This window comes from Rhea pennata, chromosome 18 (genome assembly GCF_028389875.1).
Source record: "Rhea pennata isolate bPtePen1 chromosome 18, bPtePen1.pri, whole genome shotgun sequence".
NCBI classification, from domain to species: domain Eukaryota; kingdom Metazoa; phylum Chordata; class Aves; order Rheiformes; family Rheidae; genus Rhea; species Rhea pennata.
The window spans coordinates 8,209,875-8,235,104 of record NC_084680.1 but is presented as its reverse complement, the minus strand read 5'-3'; the positions used below and the strand labels follow the sequence as shown (position 1 = coordinate 8,235,104).

At 55.5% G+C, this 25,230-nt stretch overlaps 3 protein-coding genes and 1 non-coding gene across 5 annotated transcripts; 2 read left to right on the top strand and 2 right to left on the bottom strand.

The window, feature by feature from the left end:
• Positions 1 to 979: 979 nt before the first annotated feature.
• Positions 980 to 5,282, bottom strand: TRUB2 (TruB pseudouridine synthase family member 2). Of its 2 annotated transcripts, XM_062590741.1 has the most exons (8): positions 5,176 to 5,282; positions 4,970 to 5,098; positions 4,800 to 4,874; positions 4,488 to 4,549; positions 3,890 to 3,971; positions 3,233 to 3,305; positions 2,638 to 2,774; positions 980 to 2,156 (listed from the first exon to the last, which is right to left on the bottom strand). In XM_062590741.1, exons 1-8 carry the CDS (start codon positions 5,279 to 5,281, stop codon positions 1,924 to 1,926), a joined length of 897 nt encoding a protein of 298 aa, XP_062446725.1. In that variant the 5' UTR covers position 5,282; the 3' UTR covers positions 980 to 1,923. The 2 variants fall into 2 exon arrangements, with proteins under 2 accessions (XP_062446725.1, XP_062446726.1); XM_062590742.1 differs by lacking the exon at positions 4,970 to 5,098.
• A 44-nt stretch (positions 5,283 to 5,326) lies between these two features.
• COQ4 (coenzyme Q4) lies at positions 5,327 to 11,393 on the top strand. The gene is made up of 6 exons (XM_062591309.1): positions 5,327 to 5,609; positions 6,015 to 6,111; positions 7,793 to 7,895; positions 8,215 to 8,344; positions 9,311 to 9,404; positions 10,030 to 11,393. Exons 1-6 carry the CDS (start codon positions 5,327 to 5,329, stop codon positions 10,190 to 10,192), a joined length of 870 nt encoding a protein of 289 aa, XP_062447293.1. The 3' UTR covers positions 10,193 to 11,393.
• A 2,332-nt stretch (positions 11,394 to 13,725) lies between these two features.
• On the bottom strand, positions 13,726 to 13,815 carry TRNAR-UCU (transfer RNA arginine (anticodon UCU)). The gene is given in 2 exon segments: positions 13,726 to 13,761; positions 13,779 to 13,815. It is a non-coding gene; the product is annotated as a tRNA-Arg (tRNA).
• Positions 13,816 to 14,100: 285 nt separating this feature from the next.
• SLC27A4 (solute carrier family 27 member 4) lies at positions 14,101 to 24,865 on the top strand. The gene is made up of 13 exons (XM_062591114.1): positions 14,101 to 14,162; positions 16,971 to 17,137; positions 17,809 to 18,203; positions 18,944 to 19,102; positions 19,504 to 19,573; positions 19,683 to 19,774; positions 20,319 to 20,428; positions 20,874 to 21,083; positions 21,293 to 21,419; positions 21,588 to 21,725; positions 21,985 to 22,149; positions 22,585 to 22,731; positions 23,097 to 24,865. The coding sequence occupies exons 2-13, from the start codon at positions 16,974 to 16,976 to the stop codon at positions 23,252 to 23,254; spliced, it is 1,935 nt and encodes a 644-aa protein (XP_062447098.1). The 5' UTR covers positions 14,101 to 14,162; positions 16,971 to 16,973; the 3' UTR covers positions 23,255 to 24,865.
• The last annotated feature ends 365 nt before the right edge of the window (positions 24,866 to 25,230 follow it).

Genomic DNA, 25,230 nt, shown 5'->3' with positions numbered 1-25,230 from the left:
TACATTCAAGCAAGCCTCTGCTGATGTGCAACTGCACTTCTCTGAGGAATATTTACTGTGGCCATGTAAGAATGGACTCTCATGGGGATGGTTACAGGTATGCCCTTCCCATTATAATCGCCTCTTGCCAAGTCTAGAAAGCTCCTGTATTGTTTTTGGAGTAGCTTTGAAGAGAAAAGAAATCACAAGAATGCTAAAACTGACAAATGGTCAGCTTTGTTTTCAAACCCACATTTCTGTTTTGGCTGATACACATATATGTGTGTGTATATGTGTGTGTGTGTGTATATATATATATATAAAATATTTATGCAGAAGAGTTAGTTTAGCCTGGAATATTCCAACCAAAATGTTAATTTAGCAATGGCATGAGCAACTGAAAATTCTTCTTGCAAGGGGAAGTACGTACAGAAAGTCCTTCGTTCTGTGTTAGGTGCAAGCCATATGGTAGAAAGTACATTCCACTACCAAAGTTACTTAAGGTGTTGGAAGCTAATGAAAGGACTGAAGTCTGTGTTCTTCCTGTTTTTGTAGGAACATTAGGGTTAAAATTTGCAGCTCTAGCTGTGAAAGTGTTCTGCATGGCTCTTATATCAGGCTTCTGCAATGACTGGTTTACACAAGACATCTACCCAGGGAAGGTGCCCTGATCTTGATCCCTTGTGCACAGAGGATGAACGCACAGAAAACCAGCCAGCTGAAATAAGAGCAAACTGCCCTTGGCAAGTCTCTGCGGCTCTGCAGTTGGCACAACAATATGCCACGTGGCGGCAGCTATACTCCGTGCCTGCTTTGGCTGCTCTTTACACTACGGTGCAAGGAGACCTGGAACAACTGAAAGACTTCAGGGCTGAAGTTAATTACTTCTGACATACTCCAGGACAGGACTGGAATCTACCACTTAAGACAATTCCTTCATCACAGACTCCCTTACTACTTGTCCCAGAGTCGCTTCTTGTACCTTAACGGAAAAATAATGTAAAAAGTATACCTTCAGATTTTAATTTAGATTTAGAAAGAGTATGTTAACTCTGTTAAGTCCTTCTGCTTAGACAGAGAACAGACTGTAGTACAGGTTTTTGCTGAAGGGTAGAACCCACAAGACAACGTCTGCATGCAGCTGTTAAAGTGTAGGATACCATACACCCCTGAACAACTTTAGTTCCTCAGCCAAAAACCAAAATCAAATAGGGCAATATGCAATCTTTGAGTCACTGTACTCTTCTATAAGCACCAAGCCAAGAAAGAGCCTCTTTCCCCTTATGTCACTTTTAGTTCTGTTTCTTGCGTTCGTATCTTATGCATCAGTCCCCTATCCCAAGCCTCTTTCCCTCCCTGCTTATGTTGGATATAACTGTTTTCTCTGGTTGTTTATGTAAGCCATGTTTTCTCCTGCACATCCCTTTTTTAAATTGATCGATTTTGAGCTCTTATGTGTCTGAAAGCAAGGCTAACGCACAGAAAATACTGTGCTACAAGAACACAGGGAAAATTCATGAAGTAGTTAAGTTATGGTGCTAGTTGCAAGGAACAAACAACTCTGTGCAATAAAGGGAATACAGCTCTGTATGACACACTTTCCTGCTGCTAAAAAATTTGGAGAGAGGTTTTTATATCCCTTAGCAACCTGCTGTTCCCAAAGTCAACAGGAATTTTGGCACAGCAACTCCTGTTAATGAAATGTTTACAAAAAATTTTACAGCCTGTCAATGAAAAAAAAAATGCCTCTGATTAAAGTCATCTCAAGGAAAGGGTAGAAGTGAACTGCAATTAACCTCTTTCCTTCTGCTGTCCATCATTCTGTCAGCATGTAGCTGCGTTATTGTGTTACAGAGATCGCTTGTGGATGTTCCCTCCGTCGCATACGCTCAGCTGTCCGCAGCCTGGGCCATCTCGGTCTGTCTTACGAAGAACACTTTTATCTCAAGGGCCTAGTGTTTTCTCTATCTCGGCTTTCACTTTAAGCTGACAGTCCCAAATTGCATTCTGGATACTCTGTAGGTTCCAGTGTGTTCTCAGGAGAGCATCATCCAGTGTGAAAACACCATCACGGATTCTTCGCACTTGTGTGCACACTGCGGATGATTTCAGCTCCAGACCAATCTCATGAACTATTTTTCGGAGGTACTGCTGAGTCTCATGCAAACAGTGGATTTCTAGAAGAGAGAGATTCCTTCAGAAGAAGCAAAGCAGTCACCCAAACCCAAACCTCGTCTGTAAATCCAGACATCACTTACAGGACACAGTACTGCTGAACTAGTCCTTTCAGCATAAAGGACTATTTAAGATACAGCACAGGTAAGTCATGATTTTCTGGAGTATTGCAGGATATCCAGCCAAGGGTGAATATTTTAGAAAACAAACCCATAGATACAGGAGACCAATACAGAGATTTAGGTATTTCAAAGTGAATAAAAATAGGTACCTTATTAAATAAGTCAAATTGTGAAGAGTAGGAAACCGACTCCAGAAAAGCAAGCCAAGCCTAAGTCTTGAACATTACGCTAAAATATTGAGATAAGGAAGAATTTTCTTCCACAGTTCTCCTCAACTCACTTTGCATATGTCACTAATAAGAAATTGAAGTTTATCGACTAATTTGTTATAATAAGTACACAGGATTCCCGCCAGTCCTACCCAGTTGGAATTCTGGAAGAGTAAACTGGAGGCATCGAATTACTGTGATTATCGGAGGGCTTTTTACTGCGGGGCGAATTAACCCTTTGACAGCCAGCTCATACGCCTCTTGAGTTTTCATATCAATATTAGAATACCTGGAAAAAGAAAAAAAGGAGCGAAGCAGACATGTAGTACACCTCTCCAACTAGATTCACAATACCTCAATTCACAACAAAGCAGAGCTGCAATTTTTATTCTTAAAACTGCCTGTGTTAAGTTTTGCACATGCCTTTATGCTATAGTATATGTAAGACAAGGCACTAAGATAGCAGAGTTTGGAAGGGAGGTACTCGACCAAGTCTACAAAACATTTTTGTAGGTCCCAATGTAGCTAATAGCTCTAAACATAAGTGCAGATTTCAGAATGCAATAAAGAGACTTTTTAATTGCAGCTTTCCACCAGAGCACAGAGCACTTAAAGTAACTTCTCTCTGTTCCTGTCTAGGATTCCAACTTTTAAATACTCTCTTTATGGCACAGAAAATCATCTAATTGGTTTTGAAGACTAGCAAAAAGCAGTCAGGTCAGCTGCATTTCCCAGCTGGATACATACGTCAATAGGGCCTTATGATTTGTTCCTTGAATGACAGCAAGAATCCGTTCCAGCTTTTCCCTTGTGATATGATCTGCAAATATTAAGGTAGAAACAAATTCTCAGTTACCCATCCAGAAACTGGAGACAGACAGAAGCCTGAAATGTGCCACCAGGATATTACTATTTCTTTGGCAGGTGTTTACATCTAAATAGGCTGATAAGAACCTCTGAAAGGTAGTTTCAATAAAGAGGAGTCATTTTTACTCACTGTATCATGCCAGTACACAAAGTAGCATAGCCTTTGACTACAAAACAAAGATTTTTTTTTAATTGAGTTCAAAATGTTGGCTCCAGTTTCTCCTATCAGATGTTTAGAGAGTTTAATTCAATGAAAGTTTATAACCACTATCTCTAAATACGGTTTATAAGGAGATCTAGGTCCCGTCCATTCCAGTAGCAACCAGTGTAATCAGGACTCTCGTTGGCTGCGTGTCCTGCAGTTGTATTTTGCGCATATGGACTAACAGGGCTGCGTGCATGAATAAAGATTAGAAAGCATTTAAGGAATACCTTTTATCATGGTACAGTTTACCCGATTGAATGTTTTGCTTCTAGTTGGAATGCCATTTGTTTTACATTCTGAGGTTTTTTTTTTAAAACACATCAGTTTCTTACCAAATGTTGTCTTCTCTACTAGCTTCCCTGTATCTGAGAAGTCATCTGTGGCCTTACCAAATAGCCCACCAACAGTGTAAACCTTCAAGAAGAAGAAAGAATGCAATTTATGGAAGAAAGACTGCAAGAAATTGCACATTCTACTGTGCAGCTGCTAGAAAACACAGGCTGTGCTGCTGCTGCACTGAGAGAGAGGCCTGCTTTGGACATAGGTCTGGGCTACGTGCTCACGCAAAGGATGAAATACTGGACCCAGAAAAGCTCTCAAAAGTGCTGGTGGGTTTGAAGCTCACAAATAGGATCACAACAACCTCGAGACAGCAACACAACCTCTTCCTCCTTGAAGCAGTTCCTTGATGTTCCTGCGGTCTCATTTGAAGACTTTTAAGACGCACCATGGCTGCATAGAAAATAGCCTCTAAAGGAATGTTTCTTACCATCGTTCTCAGTGTTTGTCCATGCCATGCGCATCAGTAACTCACATTTACCTCCTCTTTGCTGCTGCTGTTTCTAACAAGGCCAGTTTGGGGCCACAGGGCAGGAATCGAGCGGGACGTTGCCCGCCGTCCTTCCGAGCCTGCTCAGAGCCGCCACGTACCTTAGTCAGATGGCAGTTGTACATATCAGTGAGCAGCTTGTTCCCGTGGCCGATGCCGAGCACTGAAACGCAAGAGACGGCGGAAACCGCTTCTGCGGGAGCACGGAGGCAGCGCTGCACGGCTACGGCGCGCTTCCTTTCCCTCCTGCCGTGGACGGGGGGGGACAAACTCGCGTCCTAGAAGTCGCGGCTGGGAAAGGCCGCTGGACGCCCAAACCGCTGCCCGCGGCCGAAGCTACGAGGAGCCCGCACCCACGGCTGGGGTGACCTAGGGTCCCACCGGGGGAGGGGGCGCCGGCCGGCCGGACCTACCCAACACCCCCGAGGCCTTCGCGTCCAGCCGGTGCCCCGCGCCCATCTTCAGCCGCCGGAACCTCGGGCCGGTGACTGCGGGGAGAGAAGCCGAGGTTGGAGGGGGGGGGGGGAAAGGGGGGAGGTCGGGGCCGGGCTCGACGCCCGCCCGCCCCCGCGGCGGCTCTTACCCAGGCGGTGCTCGGCCAGCAGCGGCACGCGGGCGGCCACCAGGCCCGGGGCCGCGCCGCCGCCGCCGCCGCCGCCCGGCAGGAAGCGGACGTGGAGCCGCGGGGGCCGCCGCGCCGCCGCGTTCAGCTCTGCGGGACGGGGAGGGCGGTGAGGAGCGGGGCTGGGGGGGGGGGGGGGTGAGCACCGCCGCCGCCGCCCCGCTCACCGCGCAGCAGCCGCGTCTCCACGGCGCCGCGCACGCGCTCCCACGCCACCCCCGGCGGCTTGAACACGGCGAAGAGCCCGGCCGGCAGCCCGCCCGCCGCCGCCATCTTCCGCCCCGCTCCGCCCCGGCGCGGCGCGGCGCTTCCGGCGCGATGCTGGCGCGGCTGCGGCGGGCGGCGGCGGCGGCGGGCGGCGGCTCCCCCGGCGGGTGGCGGCTCCCTCGCGGGGCCTCGTCCTGGTGCCGCCGCGACGGGCGCCCGGAGCCGCCGCCGCCGCCCGCTCGCGCGGCCCTGCGGGGCCTCCGGGCGGGCGCGGCGCGGCGGAGCCCCGCGGGGGAGCGGCTCTACCCCGGGCACGTCCCCACGAGCCCGCTGCAGAAGGCGCTGCTGGCCGCCGGCGCGGCGGCGGCGGCTCTGCGGGACCCCTACAGGCACGGTAAGCCGCGCCGGGGCGGCTCGTCCCGCAGCGGCTCCGGCCCCGAGGCCCTGCCGGGGGTTTCTCGGGGCATTTCGCCCTCCCCGTCCTGCTGGGTGAGACGGTTACTGGCGGGGGAAGCACCCGCGCCGGGGCTGCGAGGGAGAGGGGTCCCCCGAGCCCCCCGACGCCTCGCGCCAGGCCCGCGGTGCCGCCGGCCCCGGCGGCGGGTCGGGCCGAGCAGCGCGACGCCGAGACGGGCAGGCCGGGCTTAGCGCCGACCCCGGGCGCCTCTGCGTGCCGCCAGCTCGCTGCGCGGTCCCGGCCGGAGCGTTGCCTCGTCTCGCCCGAAAGGCGAGGAGAGCTGGGCGTCGCGGAAATAACCAGGCCTGGTGCTCTCGGGTCACTGCCTGGTCTCTCTTGCAGACATGGTGGCAGTCCTCGGGGAGACAACGGGTTGCCTTGTCCTGCCGGACCTGCGAGACAGAATGAAACGCGATCCCGAAGGCTGCCGCATCCTCCAGTGCGTCCGTCCGCGTCCGTCTCTCTGCGTCCGTGGTTTGTGGTGGGGAGAGAGGCACCTGCCCAGCGCGTACCTGGGGCCCTGCAAAGGGAGAGCCCTGCACTCCCTGTCCCAGCAGGGACACGGGCGTTGAGTTAGTTTTTATTCTCCAGGTTGTTTATTTTGCTTTATCTTAACCATCGTAAGAGCCCTATGGCAAATCTAAGAACAACAGCGCAAAAGCCACAGGAGCCCAGGCCTAGTTCAAGCTCTGATGTCTGTCTGTTCTGCTTTGGTGCTGTCACTGGTAGGTGCCTTCTCTCTTAGCTGCGATGAAATCCATGGATGTGGTGATTTTTCTCCCTCGTGTCTGCTCCATCTCCTCGCATCAAAGACTTCTTCATTGCTTGTCCAGTTTCCTTTTAGACAGCTCTGTGCTTTCTTTCCAGGTACCCATGGCACCTCTCTAAGCTATGAAATAAGGGTACTTCTCATGTCATTTTTTGATAAGTCTTGATCACTTTTGCTTCCATGTCTGCAGGGAGTTGTTGAGCACAGCAAGGCTGAGCACTGGGACGGACATCGTGAACCAAGATCAGCTTACTGCTTGTTTACTTTCCTTCTCCCTTCTCGTTGCTTGTTATATCTGCTGCCTGTGGTGCATGTGGTTCCGACTGTACCATGAACTCGCTGGGGGAAAGGCTGCTTTTTGTTGTGTGTTTGTGCAGAGCAGCCTAATCCTGCCTGGGGCTTTGGACACTAACGCAGCAAAGCATGCAGAGCACCAGGAGAGGGGGCTGAGCCCTAGAGAAACTGCTCAGGGAGAGGACAGTGAGATACCAAGGAAGAGGGAAATTCCCACCTATTCCTTGCCCCACTGGTGTTATGGGGATTTGCAGCAGTCTGATTTGTACACACACGACTTTTTTTTAAAAAAAACAATTTTTTTTAATCCTTTAAATTGATGAAGTCCCTCTGACACCGAAAGAACAAGGAAGTGCCTGCAGCCAGGGGAAAGCTCTTGCAAGTCCTGCTTGTCTCCCTGCTGTCTCCACTTTAGGAGCTGAGCAGCAACTTGATCCGCTGCAAGGCTTTTATGAGGGGAAGAGTTTCTTCTGTGGACAGAAGTGAAGGAGCTTTTGTTTAGTTCCAGGGCTTCACAGTACCTGTTTGCCAACAGCCTGAACAGGAGACCTGTCTGTGCACGGCTGCCACATGGCTCTTGGTGAAAACCCAAGCAGGAGAGAAACTCCATCTGTGTTTAGAACAAAATCACTCCCCTTTTCAGGGTCGTTTCTTTGAAGTTCTGGCTGCGTTGCAGGGTCAATGAAGAACCTGCTCCCCTGGACCACGCTGTTGCTGGGGCGAGCTGTGGCAGGCTGCCAGCCAGCAGGGCAGCAATTCAGAGGCACTGTGCATAAAAGATTGATGCATTTCCAACCAGAGTTGCTGAAGGGGAGCAAGATGAGAGCTCTGTTCTTGCCAAGGCTTCAGGCTGTTCCTTTAAACATTTTGTGCCCTACTGTCAGCAGCAGAAATGAGGATGGTGCTGTCCCTGCAGGGGCTGGCCAAGGTCCGTGCAAGGAGAATGCTCAGGAAGGACAGAGACAGGGGATGGGGGTTTCTAGGATCGGTTTTTCTCCAGGTCATCCAGGTATAAGGGTTTCACTGGGAGACTTAGTGACTTGCTTTTCGCTTTCAGGGAGCGCCCTCGCATCCGTCTCTCCACCTTGGACCTGAACTGGCTGCGGGGGTTGCCAGATGGCACACTGGGCCGAGAATACATCCGGTTTTTGGAGGACAATGTGAGTGCGGGATTTTGCAGGGCACAAACAGCTGTAATTGACCTCTGTGCCAGGAGCATGCATGAGCACCAGAGGGAGCTTGGAGTCAGAGGAACCAGTAAAGCTCCCAGAAAGTGAAAGGGCTTGACGAACTGGTGCTCAGGAGGTTGGGCTGTGATGGTGGGTGTTGGATGACAGTGGAGATGTCACTGATGCTGTGCAGGCCTGTATGTCTGGAAGATGTTCTGATGGATGGGGCTGGAAACTGCTGTTCATTAGAAAGTAAAAGCAGAACCTTGAGTTTTGGAGGGGGCTGAACTGGGCCTCTCTGGATTTACAGAAGGTTTCTCCGGACACACGGATGCCAGCCAAGTTTGTCGATGATGAAGAGCTGGCATATGTGATCCAGAGGTACCGGGAAGTCCACGACCTGATGCACACCCTCCTGGGCATGCCAACCAACATGCTAGGTGAGCAGAGGTGGGCCAGGAGTGGGGGGGGGGGCACAAAGCTGAGCAGGGAGGCAGGAGGGGGCTCAGATCAGTGCCGGGACTCAGAGGTCTGTTCCGTGAAATCCCAGTGATGGCGCTTGGCCACCTCTCCTGGAGGTTGAACAGGCTGGGCAGGTTGGACTCCCTGATCCCCAGCCTAGAGGGGTGTGCATTATCACTGCCCTGCCTTGCTGGTGACCGAGAGGCCATGGGCCTTGGACATCTGCCCTCCATCACCTTTCCCCTGCTGGGAGAGGCAATCTCAGAGCCCTGGGCACAGGCAGTCGCTGGGTGGGTGGGTGCTTGCAGCCCAGCAGCGAGGGTGGGACCAAGGGAGGGTGGTTTTGCAAGCTCTGAGTAAAGGCAGAAGTGTGGAGGGTTCCTGGCTGGTTCTTATCTGCACATCGCTGTGCCCTTTGCTCTGCTTTTGCGTGTGACTCAGTAGCAAGTAACAGGCTGAGCCTTGCTGATGAGCCTGTGGGAACCAGCGTTTCAGGTCTCTTAAGCAGGCTTTGGCTGAGATATGGCAGTGTTTGAAAAAGGTCTTTCGCAACTGAGAGATGGGGAGAGCCGTGTGGGAGGATGAGGCTGGCGTGGAGCTTTGCTAAGGGTCTGAAGGAGCCAGGCCTGCCCAGCCAGGCCTTTCCCAAGCTAGTGGGGCATTGACTGTTCAGTATTGCTTTCCCAGAAGCCTGGGCCATCCCTTTTGAGGGGTAATAACGATCCGTTATGCCCTGATGTGGGGTGAGGCTGTAGCCAGAGCTGCAGAGAGCAGCCAGACTTAGGGGCTGGGTTGCGTTCCTGAATCCTGCTGTGCTGGTGAAGGGGACAGCTGTGCAGCCGCTCTTGTGAATGGGGCAGATCTCGCAATGCACTTTGTAGGGCTGCACAGCCCTGTCTAGCCCTTGACCAGTGTGCCGTGGCTGCTGACGCGTGTCCTTCCAGGGGAGGTCGTGGTGAAATGGTTCGAAGCTATCCAGACAGGGCTGCCCATGTGCATCCTGGGCGCGGTGTTCGGCCCTGTTCGTCTCAATGCACGGTAGGCACTAACGTGATCCGCTGAGGAGGGAGCGTCTGCCCTGGGGAGGTGCCAGCCTTGGCGATGCTTTCCGGTGTCCTCTGAGGAACGAAGGGTGACACTGCCAGTCTGCAGCAGGGAGACGGACGGGAATCCCTGATGTGTACCTGCTGCTCTGCCATCGTGGCCCAGGGAAACGGTGGTTGGGGGAGGCTTGGCTTTGCCTGGTCGCTGAAGCACGAGATGATTCTTCATCTGCTTCCAGCGTTCCTCTCCCTGCTGCGCCGGGCAGGGGGAGGGATGCCCGGCTTGGCTGCCCTGCTGGCTGGGCACATGTTCAGAGCCAGCAGGACTCTTACCGTGCTGACAGCTCTTCCCTGCCGCAACACATCTGTTTTGGTGGCTCAGCACAGTGTGGGGATTACGTATTAACCTCCATTCTGGTCTTGGATTTGCTTCTGACTGTGACCTGCCCAGCCCACTGTCCTCTTCAGTGCTCAGTTTCCCTGTGCGATAAGCAGCAGGATTGCTAGAAGGGTGGAGGAGCTTGTGGTATAGAGAGTGCTATGGGCATGTGGCATTGGCATCTGCCTGGGATGGGGACTTGGAGAAGCAAATCAAACTCTTTCAACCCTTTTTGTTCCAGAAAGCTGCAGGTCCTGGCTACGGAGCTGATTCCTTGGGCAATTCGGAGTGGGTACAATGCCAACTGTATCCTCAACATCTACTATGAGCGGCGCTGGGAACAGACAGTGGAGTCCCTGCGGGAGGAGATTGGCATCTTCCCTCCCCCGGCAGTTCGAGTGTGAGAGCCCAAGGATTGGGGAGGGAATGGGGGATCCCCAACTGGCAAACAACAACCGCTCCCCTGCAGCGTTTCATCTCCTGCTGCTGCAGGAGCACAGCTTGGCTCTGCTACCAGCCACCACGGGCCTGATGGCTGTGTTTTGCCCTGTCAAGAGCTGGCTCCGTGCTGTTGATGGAAGCCAAGTTGCACCTCCCCGTGCCGTAGCGGAACTTGACCCTTCTGCCATTTGTGATTCAATGGAGAGATGGCAAGTCCTGCTGTGCCTGTGCCAGCGGGGTTTGGCTGCTTGGGTCCCCCTGGCAGCAGTGCTCTGAGGCTGATGCTCCAAAACACTGGGATGGGGAGAGAAGGGAGCAGAATTGGCTTAAAGCAGACCAGAGCAAACTACTCCTGGCCTATTGCAACTGTAAAGCTCTGTAGGTAAATCTGTCCTCCCCTCCCTCCCTGGGAAGCTCAAACCTTAAAGTCTTAGAGCAGCCCTGGACTGGAGCTAAACCAGTTGATTTACAAAGCAGCCCGGGGTAGGTTAGGTGCCTGCACCAGCGAGAGCTGATCCTGCACTGGTGCTACCTCTGGCCTCCTGCTGCTGAGCAATAGGGGATGTGTCTCATGCCTTGGCGACCACGCAGTGAGCAAACGCCTGCAGGAGCAGCTCGGAGATGCACTCGAGGAGCTCTTTCAGCACAGTGAACTTGTCTTGACACGTGGCGAGGACGTGGGTGTTGGAAGTACTGTGTGCGCTTTGGCCGATGGCTGAGTGGCTCTGCCCGACTTCCCTTTTCTCGCTGAAAGCAGGCAGAGAAATATCTCTGGGTGTTATCTCTGTTGGAGCTGCTGCTCGAGAGGAGATCCTGGGCTGCCCTGCCCCTTGCAGACCCTCTGCAGCGAAAAGGCTGAAATCTGTATGATTGCACTGGGTTTTCAATAGGAACCATCCCCCTTCTTTTGGCAGCAAAACAGCGTGATTGGGAATAAGGGGCTGAATCTTTGGGGAGCAGAGCTGAGGCTCCTTGGGCCATTCACACTGAGCTGTGGCTGGGAGCTGAGCGCTGTCTCCGTTAATTAAACGGGTCTCCAGGCTGCCGCTGGCTGGATTGTAGAGCTGTCAGGTACTAAGACAGAGCCGTGAGGCAGGTGGGTCTTTGTACGTGGAGGTTTGCTGTGTTCAAATTCCTTTTGCGGTTAATAAAATTTGTGGTGGAGCTTGTGGTTGATTATCCCCCTCTTGCATGCCGCCCCCCACCGCCGCTTCCAGCGGGAGGTGGGACGTGAGCCCTCATCCCTTTTTCACTCCAGCCAGGCCTGTTCTTTGTCCGCGGCTGGAGCCGGAAGGAGGGCGGCAGGGCGCGTGTGTGGCGCGCGTCCCTGGGGAGCCTGAGCACAGAGCTGCCCGGGGCTCACCGGTGCTGCCGACTGCAAAAAAAAAAACCCTGGTCCTGCTCTCAGATCAGCATCTTTCCAGATGAGGTTTGCAGGCGCTTGGCTGCGTGAACGCTTTCTTACCGTGGTCGTTGCGCAAAGACCTGGGCAGGGGCAGAACCAGACTGCGGGGGCGGGAGGGTTCCTGAGCTCCTGATGCTGGTGCTTTGGGGAGAGGGAAGGGGCGCTGGGGTGGAGGAGTGCTTTCCCCCGGGCCCTTCAGCGAGGCAGCGGCAGCAGGAGGCGAGAGCTTCAGCAGCCCTGCCCCGGGACGGTGGAGCGGGCGATGCTCTCGCCCTGAGCGCCTGCAGCAGGAGCTAAACTTGTTTTGGGGCTGCGCTTCCGAGCGGTCCCTGGGGCCGAGGGCCTGCCTTGCTCCCTTCTCCCCCGACTCGCCCCTGGCTGCCTCTGGATTTCAGCTTCTTCCTCAGCCCACCCTGCCACTGGGCGGCTTTTTTTCTCTCTTCCACGTCTATGACCTGAGTCCACGTGAGGGCTGGTGCCCTCCCTGACTGGGAGATGCCTCAGGAGCTGGTGATTGCCCCGTTGATGCAGCGTGTGCACGAGCGTGACCACCCGCCTTCCCCGCGCGCGTGCCGCTGTCCCGCGTGGCAGGCAGCGTCGCTTGCTAACAAAAACACTAGGCCATGATCTTAAGGTTATTTCTCATAGTTTAGGAAATAATCTATTTTTCAGCCATGAGCCACAGCAAAGGAAATGCAGGAAACGATGGTCACGAAAGAGAGTTTTGCTGCAGTCCGGGTTTATTTAGAGCGTGTGACGCCGGCGGCAGCTCCTTGCCACGTTTGCAGCAGTGCAGGTCGTAATGGGCCGTGGGTTGCTCGGGGGCTGGTGCCAGCATTATGTCAATGGGGTGCAGTATCGTTTTAATCCTCCTCTGCTCAGCAGAATTGCTGAACTGTCGCTGCAGCTCCGATTGCCACAGCCATCGCTTTCCGAGTCTGTGAAAATAAAGGCGCGAGTTAGGTGCAACCGAGGGAACGCGCTCGGAGGATTTTCACAGGTCAGACACAAGCCGCACCAAAGCGCGTTTTCTTTCGGGACGTGTTTAGCTGCAGACAGGCAGCAGCTGGCCGAGGGGTGGCCCGGCACCAGCCCCTGCTCCGCGGCCAGGAACGAGGTTCAGGGCACCCCGTGCGACACCCATGCTGCGTCCGGGCCCCGGACAGCCAGTGCTGTGCTGCGGTGGCGCGGGGCAGGCAGATCCCTTTGAGGAAGCGAGGGTTTCGTCTGTCAGCCTTCCAGTTTTGCCACATCACTGTGGTGGAGAGTGACTTTGGGGGTGCTGATGGAGTCAAAGATATGCTGGGCATCCTGTGTCAGCGTGGTGCTGGCTTGCTCGGAAATGTGGGGCTAGTTCAGTTTTGCATCTGGACAAATAAAGATTTATTTTCTTCTAAAATAGTATACAAAATCCACCAAAAAAAAAAAAAAAAAAAAAAAAAAACACTGGGGTTTCACTTCCAGGCCTGGAACAGCCTCGTCCTGCCACATCCAGGCCACATCTGGTCCAGCTCCTCGTGCTGACATCAGCACAGCTGGCGCAAGCCTCGTCTCCTCCAGGAAATAGGATGTGGCAGAGGAAGGAGAATCGGCTCCTTCCACGTCCCTCCAGCGGAATGACCGGCATCCCCGTGGCACGGTGATCCCCCAGCGCCCGGCCTGCAGGGCCGCATCTCCCGCTTGCCGCTGGGGCCGGACAGAGCTTTCACACGCCTGGACCCCTGCGGAGTGGAGGCGGGAGAGGGCTGCCCACGCGCAGGGAACCTGACGCTGATGAGCGTGTTCCTGCACATGCACACACATACTGACTTCTTTTCCCTGCTGTTTCCCCGTGAAATTCTTGCCCTGGAATTGACCCATTTTAAAAAAGGAAACAACCCGCTCCTGCAGGAGCATCCCCCTCCAGCACTGCATTTAAAAAAAAACGGCGAGCGACGGGGCTTTCCCTGGGTCCTCGCACCAGGACGTGGCAGGGGGGTTAAGCGGCGCCCCCCGCCCAGCGAGCGCCCCCGGCCCCGGGGGGACCCGCGGCCCGAAAGCGGCCGCCGCAGCGCGGCCCCAAAACGCGGGCGCCGCGTCGCTGGCAAAATGCGACTCTGGTGGGACTCGAACCCACAACCTTTGAATGACTCCCGTCACCGCGCTAGAAGTCCAATGCGCTATCCATTGCGCCACAGAGCCGTCGGACTGCCCCGCCGCCCTCGCCGCCTCTTCCTGGCGGCGCCGCCGCCCGGCGCGGCGCGGCGCGGCCCGCCCCGACGCCGGGGTGCAGCGCGGCCGGGCGCGGGGCCGGGCGCGGAGCCGGGAGCGCGGGCGCGGGCGCGGGGCGGCGCCGCGGGCCGCGGCGGCGGCGCCGGGCGGGACTACAGCTCCCGGCGTGCCGCGCGGCGCGCCCGCCCCGCGCCGCCCCGCCCCGCCCCGCGCCGCGCCGCCGCCGCCCGCGCCCGGCCGCGCTCCGGCCCCGCTCCCGCTCCCGCTCCCGGCGGCGGCGCAGGTGGCCGGGCCGCAGCGGAGCGCACCGGAGCCCGGTAAGAGCGCGGCGCCCTCCCGCCTTCCCTCGCTGCCTCCCCGCGCGTCGCTCCCGGTCTGCTCGCGGGGTCCCGCGGCGGCCGGGCACCGGCGGGCCGGGGCGATGCGGCTCCCGCTGCTGCAGCCCCCGGCGCGACGGGCGGGCGGCGCGGGGCCCCGGCGGCGGCGGCGCGGCCTTGCCCGGCGCGGCCGCTCCGTCTGAGGCGCCCGCCATCGGTGCCGCCGCGCCGGGGCCTCCGCCCGTGGCCCGCGCCTTCCTCCCATCCGCCGTGCCAGGTGCCTCCCGCGGGGGGCTCCGGCTCGGCGGGGCGCCCGCAGCTGCTGCGCCCCTTTGCAGCCCTTTGCAGCCGTTTATGCGGCTTGAGATGTCCTTTTTTTTTTTTTTTTTGACCCAGCTGCTGGAGGTCCCCTGGAGTCTGCAGGATCTCTGTAGGCTTCTCGGAGGTGGCCGGATGGGTCCTGCCTTTGGACCCGCTGGTCAGGCCGAGTCCCAGCTCCTGAGCTGCCACTTGCCGCCCAACTTAGGTTTGACCAGGGGGTGGAGGATGCAGGTGTGAGAGCTGCCTCCTCGAGGTGGAGATGCTGGGAGCGGGGCACCGTCTGGGGGTGGTGGGCTTAGGGTCCCTCATGGGGCCTCAGTCCCCCTGGAAATGTTGAGGAAATGTCCTTCTTTCCAGGGAGCTGCCTCCAGGGAGCCTCCAGCGCCTTCCCAAGCCTCTCTGGCCATTAGTGCTGGAGGCAGGCGATGAAGCTGCAGGTCTCTGGCCTGCACCCATCCTGTGACCTGCTCTCGCGTGTTCCCTGGGCTGATCCTTTTCTCCAGCTCTCCTCAGGTTTCTTCTCTGCCCGGGTGATGAATCCCTGCAGTGGCTATTGTACTAGCTCCCTGCAGAGCTACATACAGGCCTTAGTTTTCTCTGTGCTGGTGCAGCCAAACAAGACCTGAATCCTTAACGGCAGGACCTCCAGCCCCACTGCCTCTGGCACTAGTGCACGGGCTGTCTCTTGGCGGGAGGCACCAGGCCTCGTCCACTTGGCAGGCTGAGATGAGGGAGAGATGGGAGCAGCGGATAACAGGGGCCTGTCTCTTCTTCAGACTGGAGCTCTGATGTCTTTCCATGACTGTCTCCCCAATGCGGAGTGTGTAATGAAGGGCTCAGTTCTTGACTGAGGCCTAGTAGTTTGGTGGTGATCTAAGAGCTACCCTGTTTAACTGCATAAAGAGGATCCTGGGTGAATAGGCAGGGGGTCCTGCTCTGTTAAAAGGCTGAGGGACCTGGCTGTGGGCTGGGGACCTTGAGCGTAGGAGCTGTTTGTGGAGAAAGCTTGGAGGCCACTGACATGAGGGGGGTTGTGGATTGGGGGATGTCCCCAGTCCCCACACCTTGCAGCAGCATCCAGGGGCTCTGATACATTGCTAGAAGCCTGCCTGCTCCTAGGTGGTATGGCTTGGATGCAAGACAGCCTGCATGACATGCTAAGGCTTGGTGACAGTGTGGTGCTGCCTTGGCTCCGGCCCCTCCTGCATCTCCTATCAAGTCCACAGAGGCTCCATCATACTGCTGGGGCTGCTGCACAGAGCAGCCCTTGTCCCCATCCTGAAGACTGGGGAGCAGCCGAAGTGAAAGCTGGCTGCATATGCGGCTCCCGGCTCTCCCACCTATGGAGACCCAGGGCTGTCAGCTTGGGAACAGTAAATTCATCCTCAAGAGGAAAAGGGAAATTACATGGCTGTTTCCTTCCTTTTTGACCTGTGTCCATGCCAGGAAGGGCCAGTTTTATCTAAGAGACCTTGGGTTGGTGAGGTTAGAGGTCTCATCACTGTTGCTTTCCTCTGATGCTGCTACCAGAAAAGAGCCTGATGGCTCTCAGTGAGGCTGGGAGCAACGTTTGGGATGGAGACAGAGATGCTGCTTGTTAGGGGGCAGAAATACCATAGACTGAGCTGCTGGCTCATGGCATGATGTGGAGGTCTGGGTACTCCTGGCAGCAGAGATAACCCTGTTCTGCCTGCTGTACCCTGGGCAGGTATCCAAGGCGAGGGCATTCCTGTATTTGGCCTCATTGCCCCAGATTTGCTCTGGCAGCATCTCCAGCAGAGCCAGGCCAGGAAACTGCCCGCCGACAGAGAATTTACAAACATGAGCAGAGCTCAGAGGACTGAGTTTCCTGTCCCTGTTCCTGTTTGAGCTGTGTTGGGGAGCACGTGAGGCTGAGCTCTCCAACCAGCTGTGGTGGCCATCCTGGAGCCAGGCTTACAGGATAGCTGATGCTTGCTGAGGGCCTGGGAGGACTGAGTTAGAGGGACAGAGGGATCCTTGGGGTAAGGAGGAATTTGAGGCTGGGTTTTTCCTGGGATATGGGTGAGGGAGCTGAGCTTGCCCCGCCTCACATCACCCTGGTGCATCCTAAATATCTGCACAGGGTCCTGTGCCCTAACTCTGCTCCCACAGCTGTAAAGTAACTTGATCCAAGATCTCAGGCTGCTGGCCTGAGTCAGCGTCCCTGGTTGGTATGCAGCTGGGCTGCAGCTGTGGAGCTCCCTGGGAAGGAATGGCCAGGCTCTTGGCTGGCGTGAACCAGTGTGGTGCCAATGGCTTAATCGGAGCCCATCTCCAGCGTCTGATAGAGTTACACCAGCGGGAGATCTGGCCTGCTGAGTTAAATCTTCACTGTGAGGAAGAACAGTGACTCAGGGGCCTTTTCCAGGAAATCAGGGGCTGCTAATGCATCCCTTGCCCCATAGGTCTGTTATTGTGGAGTCCAGTGTGAGTTGGTCGAGATCTGTGGTTTTTCTCTCTCTACAGGCCATGATGCTGCGTCTGGCTGCCCTCGCAGTGCTGCTGCTGTTCTTTAGGGTCAGCCTGGAGTTGTCCTGGGCCCTGGCCATCCCTGCTCTCTTTGTCTTCTACCTGGGGTCCGGTGGATGGAAATTCCTCCTCATATTCTTAAAGACAATACGGAGAGACCTCACGTAGGTGTCCTGGCTGGGATGGGCCCCCACCCTGGCCCGCTGCTCTGCCCTGGTGTGTGTGAGTGCTACCCCCAGCTCCCTGCACAGCCCTGGGTCCCTGCTGGCTCCTGGTGCATCTGGAAGGAGATCTCCCTCTGCCAAGCCCAGATGGCGGCAAACCCTTGGGCAAAGTTTTCCTAGGAAAGATAGATTTCAGCTGAGCTCTAAAGTCCAGTGACTGTCCTTGTCCTTGTACTTCACCCCATCCCTTAAGCTGCTGGCGTGGCACTGGGTGGCAGAGTCGGCTCCGAGCCAGTGCCAGAGTATGCCAACTCCTGTTGGGGGGAGGGGGTGATGGCACCTCTTGGAGAGCATCTGAGGCTCAAAGATATGCTTTTGAAGGGGGAGATATCCCTGTCTGCAGCCCCCCAAAGCCCATGCTTCCTGGCTGCCATCAGTTCCTGACTATAAGCATCCTTACAGAGGGCTTGTCTGCCCCAGCTATGTCCATACTGTTCAGGGGAGCACCCAGAGCACCTGCTGACCTAGAACAAGGCCTGTAGCAGGCTGGGCTATTCCAGCTCCTGGCAAGGTTACTGTGCTCTACTGTGCTGCATTTCTGGCTTTGCTAGGAGAAGTGCTTCTACAGGGGCCACTGAGCTGCTGCCTTCTTGCTCCCCTTCCTTTGGCAGCACGGGGCTGGTCCTGTTGCGGGTGAAGTGGCAGGTGTGGAGGCATGTGAGGGAGAAAAATACCATTGCCAAGATCTTCCAAAAGACAGCAAGCAAGTATCCAGAGAAGACAGCACTCATATTCCAAGGCACGGGCGAGAGCTGGACCTTCCGGCAGCTGGATGAGTACTCCAACCGTGTGGCGAATTTCTTCCGTGGACAAGGCTTCCGCTCTGGTGATGTGGTGGCTCTGTTCATGGAATCCCGCAACCAGTACGTAGGGCTGTGGCTTGGCTTGGCCAAGATTGGGGTGGAGACAGCCCTTGTGAATTCCCATCTGCGCATGGAGGCCTTGCTGCACTGCATCACCATCTCCAACTCCAAGGCTGTGATTTTTGGGGTAGAGATGATGGAAGGTGAGGGGGCAGGCAGATGCTTCAGGAGTTATCCAGGCTAGGGGCATCGTGGAGGGAGGGGGCTAGGGCTTTGGGCTTAGTGCCCCTTTCCTACCCACCATAGGGCAGAGAGGTCTCTGTTCTTGTGGAAGACAGTGGACAATTGAGTTATCCAGGAATTGGATCTGTTTTTGTGGGTGGCTTTTTTTTCCTTTTGGCCAATGAGTGGCAGCTGGAGATGGGCAGAATCTGGGTTCAGTGCTCTCTCTGGTTCCGAAGGAGTCCTGCCTGGGTGTGAGGCTCTTCCCTTGTGCCTCTCCAGGGTCTGTTCCCTGCATGAAGCCCAGGGCTGGCCTCGGCCTGTCCTGCTGCATGGGACGAGCCTACCTTTGCTCTTGTGGCTCTTAGCCACATCCCTGCAGCAACTTGGCTCCAGCTCCTCATTTGTTTCAGCCCACACCTCTGAGGTTGATAGTGTCAACAGACCTCTTCTGGCTAAATTGGCTCCCACTGGTTGGGAGGAGAGTAGAAGAACAGGCTCTTCTAGCCTCTGAAGAGGCTTAGGCTGTGGCCCCAGCTTCTGTTAGGCATGGGGAACAATATCTACCTGGAAAGGTTGTCAGACCTTTCAGACGCTGCAGAGCCCAGTCAGGGTACTGCTACTTGGGGCATCGTCTCCCTGAGACTTTTGAAAGGGCAGGGTCGCTCTGTGCCATATCCGTGCTGTGGTCTTCCTCCATCTCCCCTCTTTGCTTTCCTAGCCATGCAGGAAGTGCAGCCCTCCCTGGAGAAATCCATTCATCTCTTCTGGTCTGGTGAAGGAAGCCCCAAGTCAGCAATTCCTGGTGCAAAACACCTGGATCCCCTTTTGGAGACGGCCCAGCAGGTCCAGCCAACCCCTCCTGAGAAGGGCTTCCTTGGTATGTGGTCAGCTTTTGAGGGGCACACTCATGGTGGTGTTTCTGTGGATCAGCTGGCTACAACATTGGTTGGCTGTGTCCTCACTGGCAACAGTGCCTGCTTGGGAGGCCAATGGCAGACTTCTGCAACAGGACTTGGGACATTTGAAATGGGTCTTACTCTGGTGTCTGAAGGCCAACCTTCCCTGTGAGGCAGCATTGTGTGGTTCCCCACCATCTGTCCAATAGGCCTGATCCTGCCTAGGAGGAACCCCAGCATGCTCTTGGTGCTGTCATGTTTGGTTCACCTGGTGTGACCGCAGTGTATAAATTTGTCTTGTTCCCATCTCCTCGTCCAGCCAGCTCTTAGAGAGGATATAGTGGCACTGGGTATGTGATTCTGTCTCTTCTTCACTTTCCAGATAAGCTCTTCTACATCTACACCTCTGGCACCACAGGAATGCCCAAGGCTGCCATTGTGGTGAACTGCAGGTAAGGCAGTAGCTGGGGGCTCCAGGGAGGAAGAGGGCCGAGCTCTGCGCCGTGCTAGCACAGAGCCTCTGGCCCTGCTGCTGACGTGCCCCTTCATCCTCCTCCCCAGGTACTTCCGCATGTCCAGCTTAGTTTATTACGGTTTCCGCATGAGGCCCGATGATGTGATGTATGACTGCCTCCCACTCTACCATGCTGCAGGTGACGCGTGCCACGTGGAGCCCTGCTTGCATGGGCTGTCTCTTCCCTTCTGCCGAACCTAGGGCACAGGCTGGAGGCTGGCACAGCAGTGATACTCTGTGCCAAGGAGAGCCCAGCTGCCGGTGGGGGTGCTGCCTGTCTGATCTGAGGCTTTCCTCTTTCTCTGGGAGCTGGGAATGATCAGACTGACCTTTAGAGTGGGGCGTAGGTGGTTTTTTTTTTGTTTGTTTGTTTTTTAACCCCAGCTTCTAGCCCAGCTTGGGATAGCTGTACCTTATTGCTGCTCCATCTGCAGAGTAATGGCGATGGGGAAGCAGTGCCCACCTAGCTGGCTGAGATTCACTGGGATGTCTGGGTACAAAGTGCTGTTGCAGATCTTGCTGTCACTCTGCCCTTGTGTACCCTTCCCAGTACCTGTGGTCCTGGGGGCCTTACCTAGATAAACACTTACGTGCTTTGAGACCTGCCCTGCCAAGCCTCTCCCTGTACTGGTTGGGCTGGAGGGATTTGGGGACTGAAAGCCCCTCTGGCTGTCTCTCCACAGGGAACATTGTGGGAGTTGGGCAGTGCCTGCTGCAGGGCATGACAATTGTCATCCGCAAGAAGTTCTCAGCCTCACACTTTTGGGAGGACTGTGTGAAATACAACTGTACGGTGAGGTCATGAGGCAAGGGACCACCAAACCACGGGGGCTGGGGAGAGAAACCTGGGGACCTGTGTTGTCTGCTGGAAGATAGGGCAGCCTTTATCAGCTCTGCCTGTGTCCTGCACTGCCTTTCAAGGTGGTGGGGCTGTGTCCTTCCCACCTGGGGTGATAACTCCACGTATCCAAGCCATTCCTGTGCTCCAACATTCACCACAATGTCTGGGATAGGTTTTACAGACTGGAGGAGGGTACCCCAGGTTGGTGGTGGGTGGGGGGTAGTCAAGCAGGAATAGATGGGAGACAAGCTAGCAGGACCTCCTGGGTTTTGCCATGGCCTCTTCAGGGGACCATGGGCTAGTTGTTCCTTCCCTGCCCTCCCTGAGGACCACCCTCAAAAAGACCTTGGAGCCTGGGGGAAGATCCTAGTTTGTCCTTGTTCCCTGTTTACCCCAGATTGTGCAGTACATTGGTGAGATCTGCCGTTACCTGCTGAACCAGCCATACCAGGAGGTGGAGCGGCAGCACCGGGTGCGCATGGCGCTGGGCAATGGGCTGCGAGCCTCCATCTGGCGAGAGTTCATGGCCCGCTTTGGCATCGCCCAGGTGGCTGAGTTCTACGGGGCCACTGAATGCAACTGCAGCTTGGGCAACTTCGACAGCAATGTAAGGCTCTGCTGCCCTCTCTGTGCCCCAGAGGGTTCCTGCTGGCCTGGACAGGGTTGGAGACTTAAGTGGGTTACTGTCTGCCTGGAGGCATTTTGGCTGTTCTTGTGTGGTGCCAGCTCTCTGGTGTCCCGGATGTGGGTGGGCAGCAGGCATGAGGTGGGAGAGACATCCCTGCTGCCCATGGCTCTGAGCACCTTCTGTCCTAGGTTGGGTCCTGTGGCTTCAACAGTAGGATCCTGCCAGGTGTGTACCCCATCGGCTTGGTGAAGGTGGATGAAGACACCATGGAGCTGATCCGGGGGCCAGATGGTGTCTGTATCCCCTGCAAACCAGGTGAGGGCAACTGGGGAAATATGTGAGTCTTGTGTTAGATACTTCAGGGTATTTTAGCTAGTCTTGAGTCTCTGCTCAGGCAGATTCTCACCAGCCCTGTTGGAAATCCTTTTCCTTTGGATCTGAGTTGTTGCTTCCCCCTGTTCATTCCCTTTTCTCTCCCTGCAGGGGAGCCGGGGCAGCTGGTGGGCCGCATTGTCAAGAGCAACCCCTTGCAGCACTTTGATGGCTACCTGAATCAGTCAGCCACCAACAAGAAAATCGCCAAGGATGTTTTTTCAAAGGGGGATGCTGCCTATCTCACAGGTGAGGCGAGCAGGGCCCTGCCACGTCTGCTAAGAGAGGAGGAGGGATTTTTTTAGGTGGGATTGAGGGTTGTGTGACCTGGCTTTGCCAGGCCCATGCAGTCCTGTTACCTCCAAGTTGGTGAGTGGAGAAGAGCTAGGGTCTTTGAGCCTCACTTTCCCCACTCCAGGCTGTCCCAGGCTAGTGGCACTGCCCTGAGATGCTTTGGGGGAGCTCTTAGCCCCTCTGACCCATTTTTTGCCCATTTACTCTGCCATAGGGGACGTCCTGGTCATGGACAAATACGGTTACATGTACTTCCGGGACCGCACTGGGGACACATTTCGCTGGAAGGGGGAGAACGTCTCCACTACAGAGGTGGAGGGGACACTGAGCCGCATCCTCAACTTGACAGACGTTGTTGTTTACGGGGTGGAGATCCCAGGTAACTGGAGTGGAAGAGGCTGCTTAGTGGAGGCAGGCCTGTAACACCTGAATGTGAACATATCCTGCGTGTCCAGACCTGTAGGTCCTTTTGCAAGACACTGGACTGAGGTTCTGTGTCAACAAGCCAGAGAGAAGCCACTGGGAGTGTGACTAGTGGGAATCTTCTCTCCAGCTGAGGTTTGATCTGATTCTGACTGCTTTGGAAGAACCTTGCATTCTTCCTGGACAGGCTGCTGGTGCCTCCTCTGGGAGGAGGTGACTGTGACCACTGGGTGTCGCTGGTACCCTTAGCCGCAGGGCAGTGACACAGCTGGACATGCCAATGCAGGGTGTTTGTGAGTGGCCTCGCTGGCGTGGGACAGATGGAGACAATACTGCAGGGACAGGAACAGTGTGTCCCATAGGATACTCTCCCTTCTTTTCTGTCCTGCAGGGATTGAAGGGAAGGCAGGAATGGCAGCCATCGCTGACCCCGAGAACTCCTGTGACCTGGAGAGCTTTGCTGGTGAGCTGAAAAAGGCTCTGCCGCTGTACGCGCGGCCCGTCTTCCTGCGATTTCTGCACGAGGTCTCCAAGACAAGTGAGCCATGGCGTGTGCTTTTGTGCAGGGAGGAGGGCACAGCTGCTCAGTCTGCCTCGCTTGGGTATGGAGGCTGATCTGCAGCAGGGTTGGGATGAGTTGGAGCAGGTCTGCCCTGCAGAGTCCTCCTGGCCTCTCCGCTTCTTCTGATGGCTTGGAGAAGTAGGAGTGCGAGGCTGTGGTCTGGGGGTGATGACTGGTGCTGGGGTGTCTCGAGGTGACATCGGCAGCTGGGAGCTGGCCTCCCTGTCCCAGCTGTGTGCCACACAGGTTGGGGCATGAAGCAAGGCACGGCAGCACGACCGGGTGGTGATGGGAGTGCATGCACCCATAACTCCTTCTTCCGTCTTCTCTCCCCACTCCAGGCACTTACAAATTCCAGAAGATGGAGCTGCGCAAGGAGGGCTTTGACCCTGTGCTAGTGAAGGACAGGTTGTACTTCCTGGACTCCAGGCAAGGCCACTACCTGCCCCTGGACCAGGAAGCGTTCAGCAGGATCCAGTCGGGACAGCAGAAGCTGTAACCAGTGGGGCTCGAGCAAGGCACCTCCCCAAGTCCTGCGGGGGAGGAGGGGGGCAGGGCAGGCGCTGGGGAAGAAAAGGTTCAAGGAGCGATATAAAGGCACGCTAGAGATTTTGTTTGACGAGTTTGACAGCGGGTTGGGGGGAATGCAGGGGTGACAGAGGGGTGGGAGATGGTTACATACCAAAGCATAGACTCATTATGGCTTTATTTTCTAATTGGTACAGTGGTGGTGGTCCCGTGCCACGGGAGGGGCATGTCCCCAGCCAGTTGAGGAGGGATGGGGTGCCCTTTCCATTCCATTTTGTTTTTCCTGTCTTCCCCCTCCCTTTTTCTGCCTGCAGCAGCCCTTCCTCATGCAGGCCATGAAGGGACCAGTGCTGGGCTCTTTCCCCCCTCCTCCTCCATTAAGCAGCCAGCTCCTCCCTGGTGCAGGGCCCTGGCTGGCAGAGGGAAGCGGGGTGCCAGGCGCAACCCCCACCCTCTGCGTGGCCCGCTGGTGTCGTGTTTCTGCTGTGAATCGGGAGCAGGATAGTGCTGGGTTCCAGGGGAGGGACAGGGAGGTGTTTCTGCCATGCCTTGCTCTCTCCTGGGGATAACATTTCTATTTTTCACAATCACACGCACATTATACACACACATTATATATATATAAGTATATATATATATATATATAGTATGTGTGTGTGTGTATGTATATATACACGCATATATATTATACATGCTGACTTTTTTTTTCCTCCAATCTTAATTTATTGTCCTTACTTTTGAATGTGTCTCGGGTTTGTGCAGTAGGTGGAGGGACATCCCAGACCTGTCCTCTCTTGGAGAGCCCTTTTCTCTCACAGGGAGACGGGACACTCTCATCTGGGACTGAGTCTCCTCTTCCAACGTGGGCGCAGCCATGTGTGTCCCTGTGGCCTTGCTGGATGGTGAAGGATGTGAGCGAACTCTGCTGTCTTACGGACACTTCTCTGGGTCTCTTTCTTCCACCGTTTGTGGATGCAGCCTTGTTTCGTGCACTTTCTTCCTTGCAGAGAGCAGGTGGGAGAGTGGGAATGGAGGGCCTGGCTTGGCTTTGCTTAGTCGTACTCAGCGCCTCAGAAACATGGAGCGGCTCTAGGGGCTTTCCTGCTGCGATGGCTGGGCCGTGGACGTGGGAGGCAACTTGCCTAGGGGAGAAACTCCTCCAGAGGGTGGTCTCTGTGAGAGCCTGACTTAACAATCTCTGCGTCTCCTCCTGCAAGAGTCCCTCTCCACCTCCCCAGCAGGAGACTGGCCTCCGAACTGAAATGTCTGTGTTAAACACCTGACTTGCGCTATGTGAATTCCCTGCGTTGTGTCCGATGTGAAACAGCCTTAGCAGCAATGTCTGATTCCAGCCCTTGGAGACCATGCAGAAACATCTGTTTCAGAGAAAACTCTGGGTTGGGTTATCTTCTTTTTTTTTTTTAACGGTTTGTTCGATGCTTTTAGCAGAGTTACACTTGAAAATGACATGTGTGTCTTGCAAGGGCAGTGTGTGTCTGCTCTTTTAGCTGTGCTTCCACACCAACATACCTGCCTGCCCCAGTCTGTCCTGTCCTCACAATTAAATGCGAGTATGGGCTACGCTAGAGTTTCCTACCTCTTACTTGCTCAGTCCTGCTGTGTTGGGGAGGCAAGGGACTCTGCCAGTTCGAGAACTGGGAACTGCCACTCTGGAGCACAACCTTCCTGTCCTGGGTTTGTCTAGCCCATCTCAGGGCAGGGTGAGGCAAGCCCTTTGCCTTGTATCAGAACAACCTGTTGACCAGACCCTCTCCAGACCCCTCTGCCTACTCCCCACTCCCCCTTTCTCCCTGTCTTGTCCCCAGTGTTGCCATCCCAGTTTCTCCAGCCTGGCCCAGTTTTCCCTGTGTACCTCGACCAGTCTGGCTCTTTTTCTCTCCTTTTCTGTCCCCTTGTTCTTCTACCTGCTGCTTCCTGTCTCCATGT

What these genes read in the sequence shown, in the direction of transcription:
- SLC27A4 (XM_062591114.1), top strand. Translation starts at nt 16,974, where the DNA reads ATGATGCTGCGTCTGGCTGCCCTCGCAGTGCTGCTGCTGTTCTTTAGG. An exon ending in GGATGCTGCCTATCTCACAG is followed by an intron (nt 21,726 to 21,984) that starts GTGAGGCGAGCA and finishes ACTCTGCCATAG; the next exon opens with GGGACGTCCTGGTCATGGAC. An exon ending in GCACGAGGTCTCCAAGACAA is followed by an intron (nt 22,732 to 23,096) that starts GTGAGCCATGGC and finishes TCCCCACTCCAG; the next exon opens with GCACTTACAAATTCCAGAAG.
- COQ4 (XM_062591309.1), top strand. Translation starts at nt 5,327, where the DNA reads ATGCTGGCGCGGCTGCGGCGGGCGGCGGCGGCGGCGGGCGGCGGCTCC. An exon ending in CATGCCAACCAACATGCTAG is followed by an intron (nt 8,345 to 9,310) that starts GTGAGCAGAGGT and finishes GTGTCCTTCCAG; the next exon opens with GGGAGGTCGTGGTGAAATGG. An exon ending in CCTGTTCGTCTCAATGCACG is followed by an intron (nt 9,405 to 10,029) that starts GTAGGCACTAAC and finishes TTTTTGTTCCAG; the next exon opens with AAAGCTGCAGGTCCTGGCTA.
- TRUB2 (XM_062590741.1), bottom strand. Translation starts at nt 5,281, where the DNA reads ATGGCGGCGGCGGGCGGGCTGCCGGCCGGGCTCTTCGCCGTGTTCAAG. An exon ending in AATCATAAGGCCCTATTGAC is followed by an intron (nt 2,775 to 3,232) that starts GTATGTATCCAG and finishes TTCTTTTTCCAG; the next exon opens with GTATTCTAATATTGATATGA. An exon ending in TCTTCCAGAATTCCAACTGG is followed by an intron (nt 2,157 to 2,637) that starts GTAGGACTGGCG and finishes TCTCTCTTCTAG; the next exon opens with AAATCCACTGTTTGCATGAG.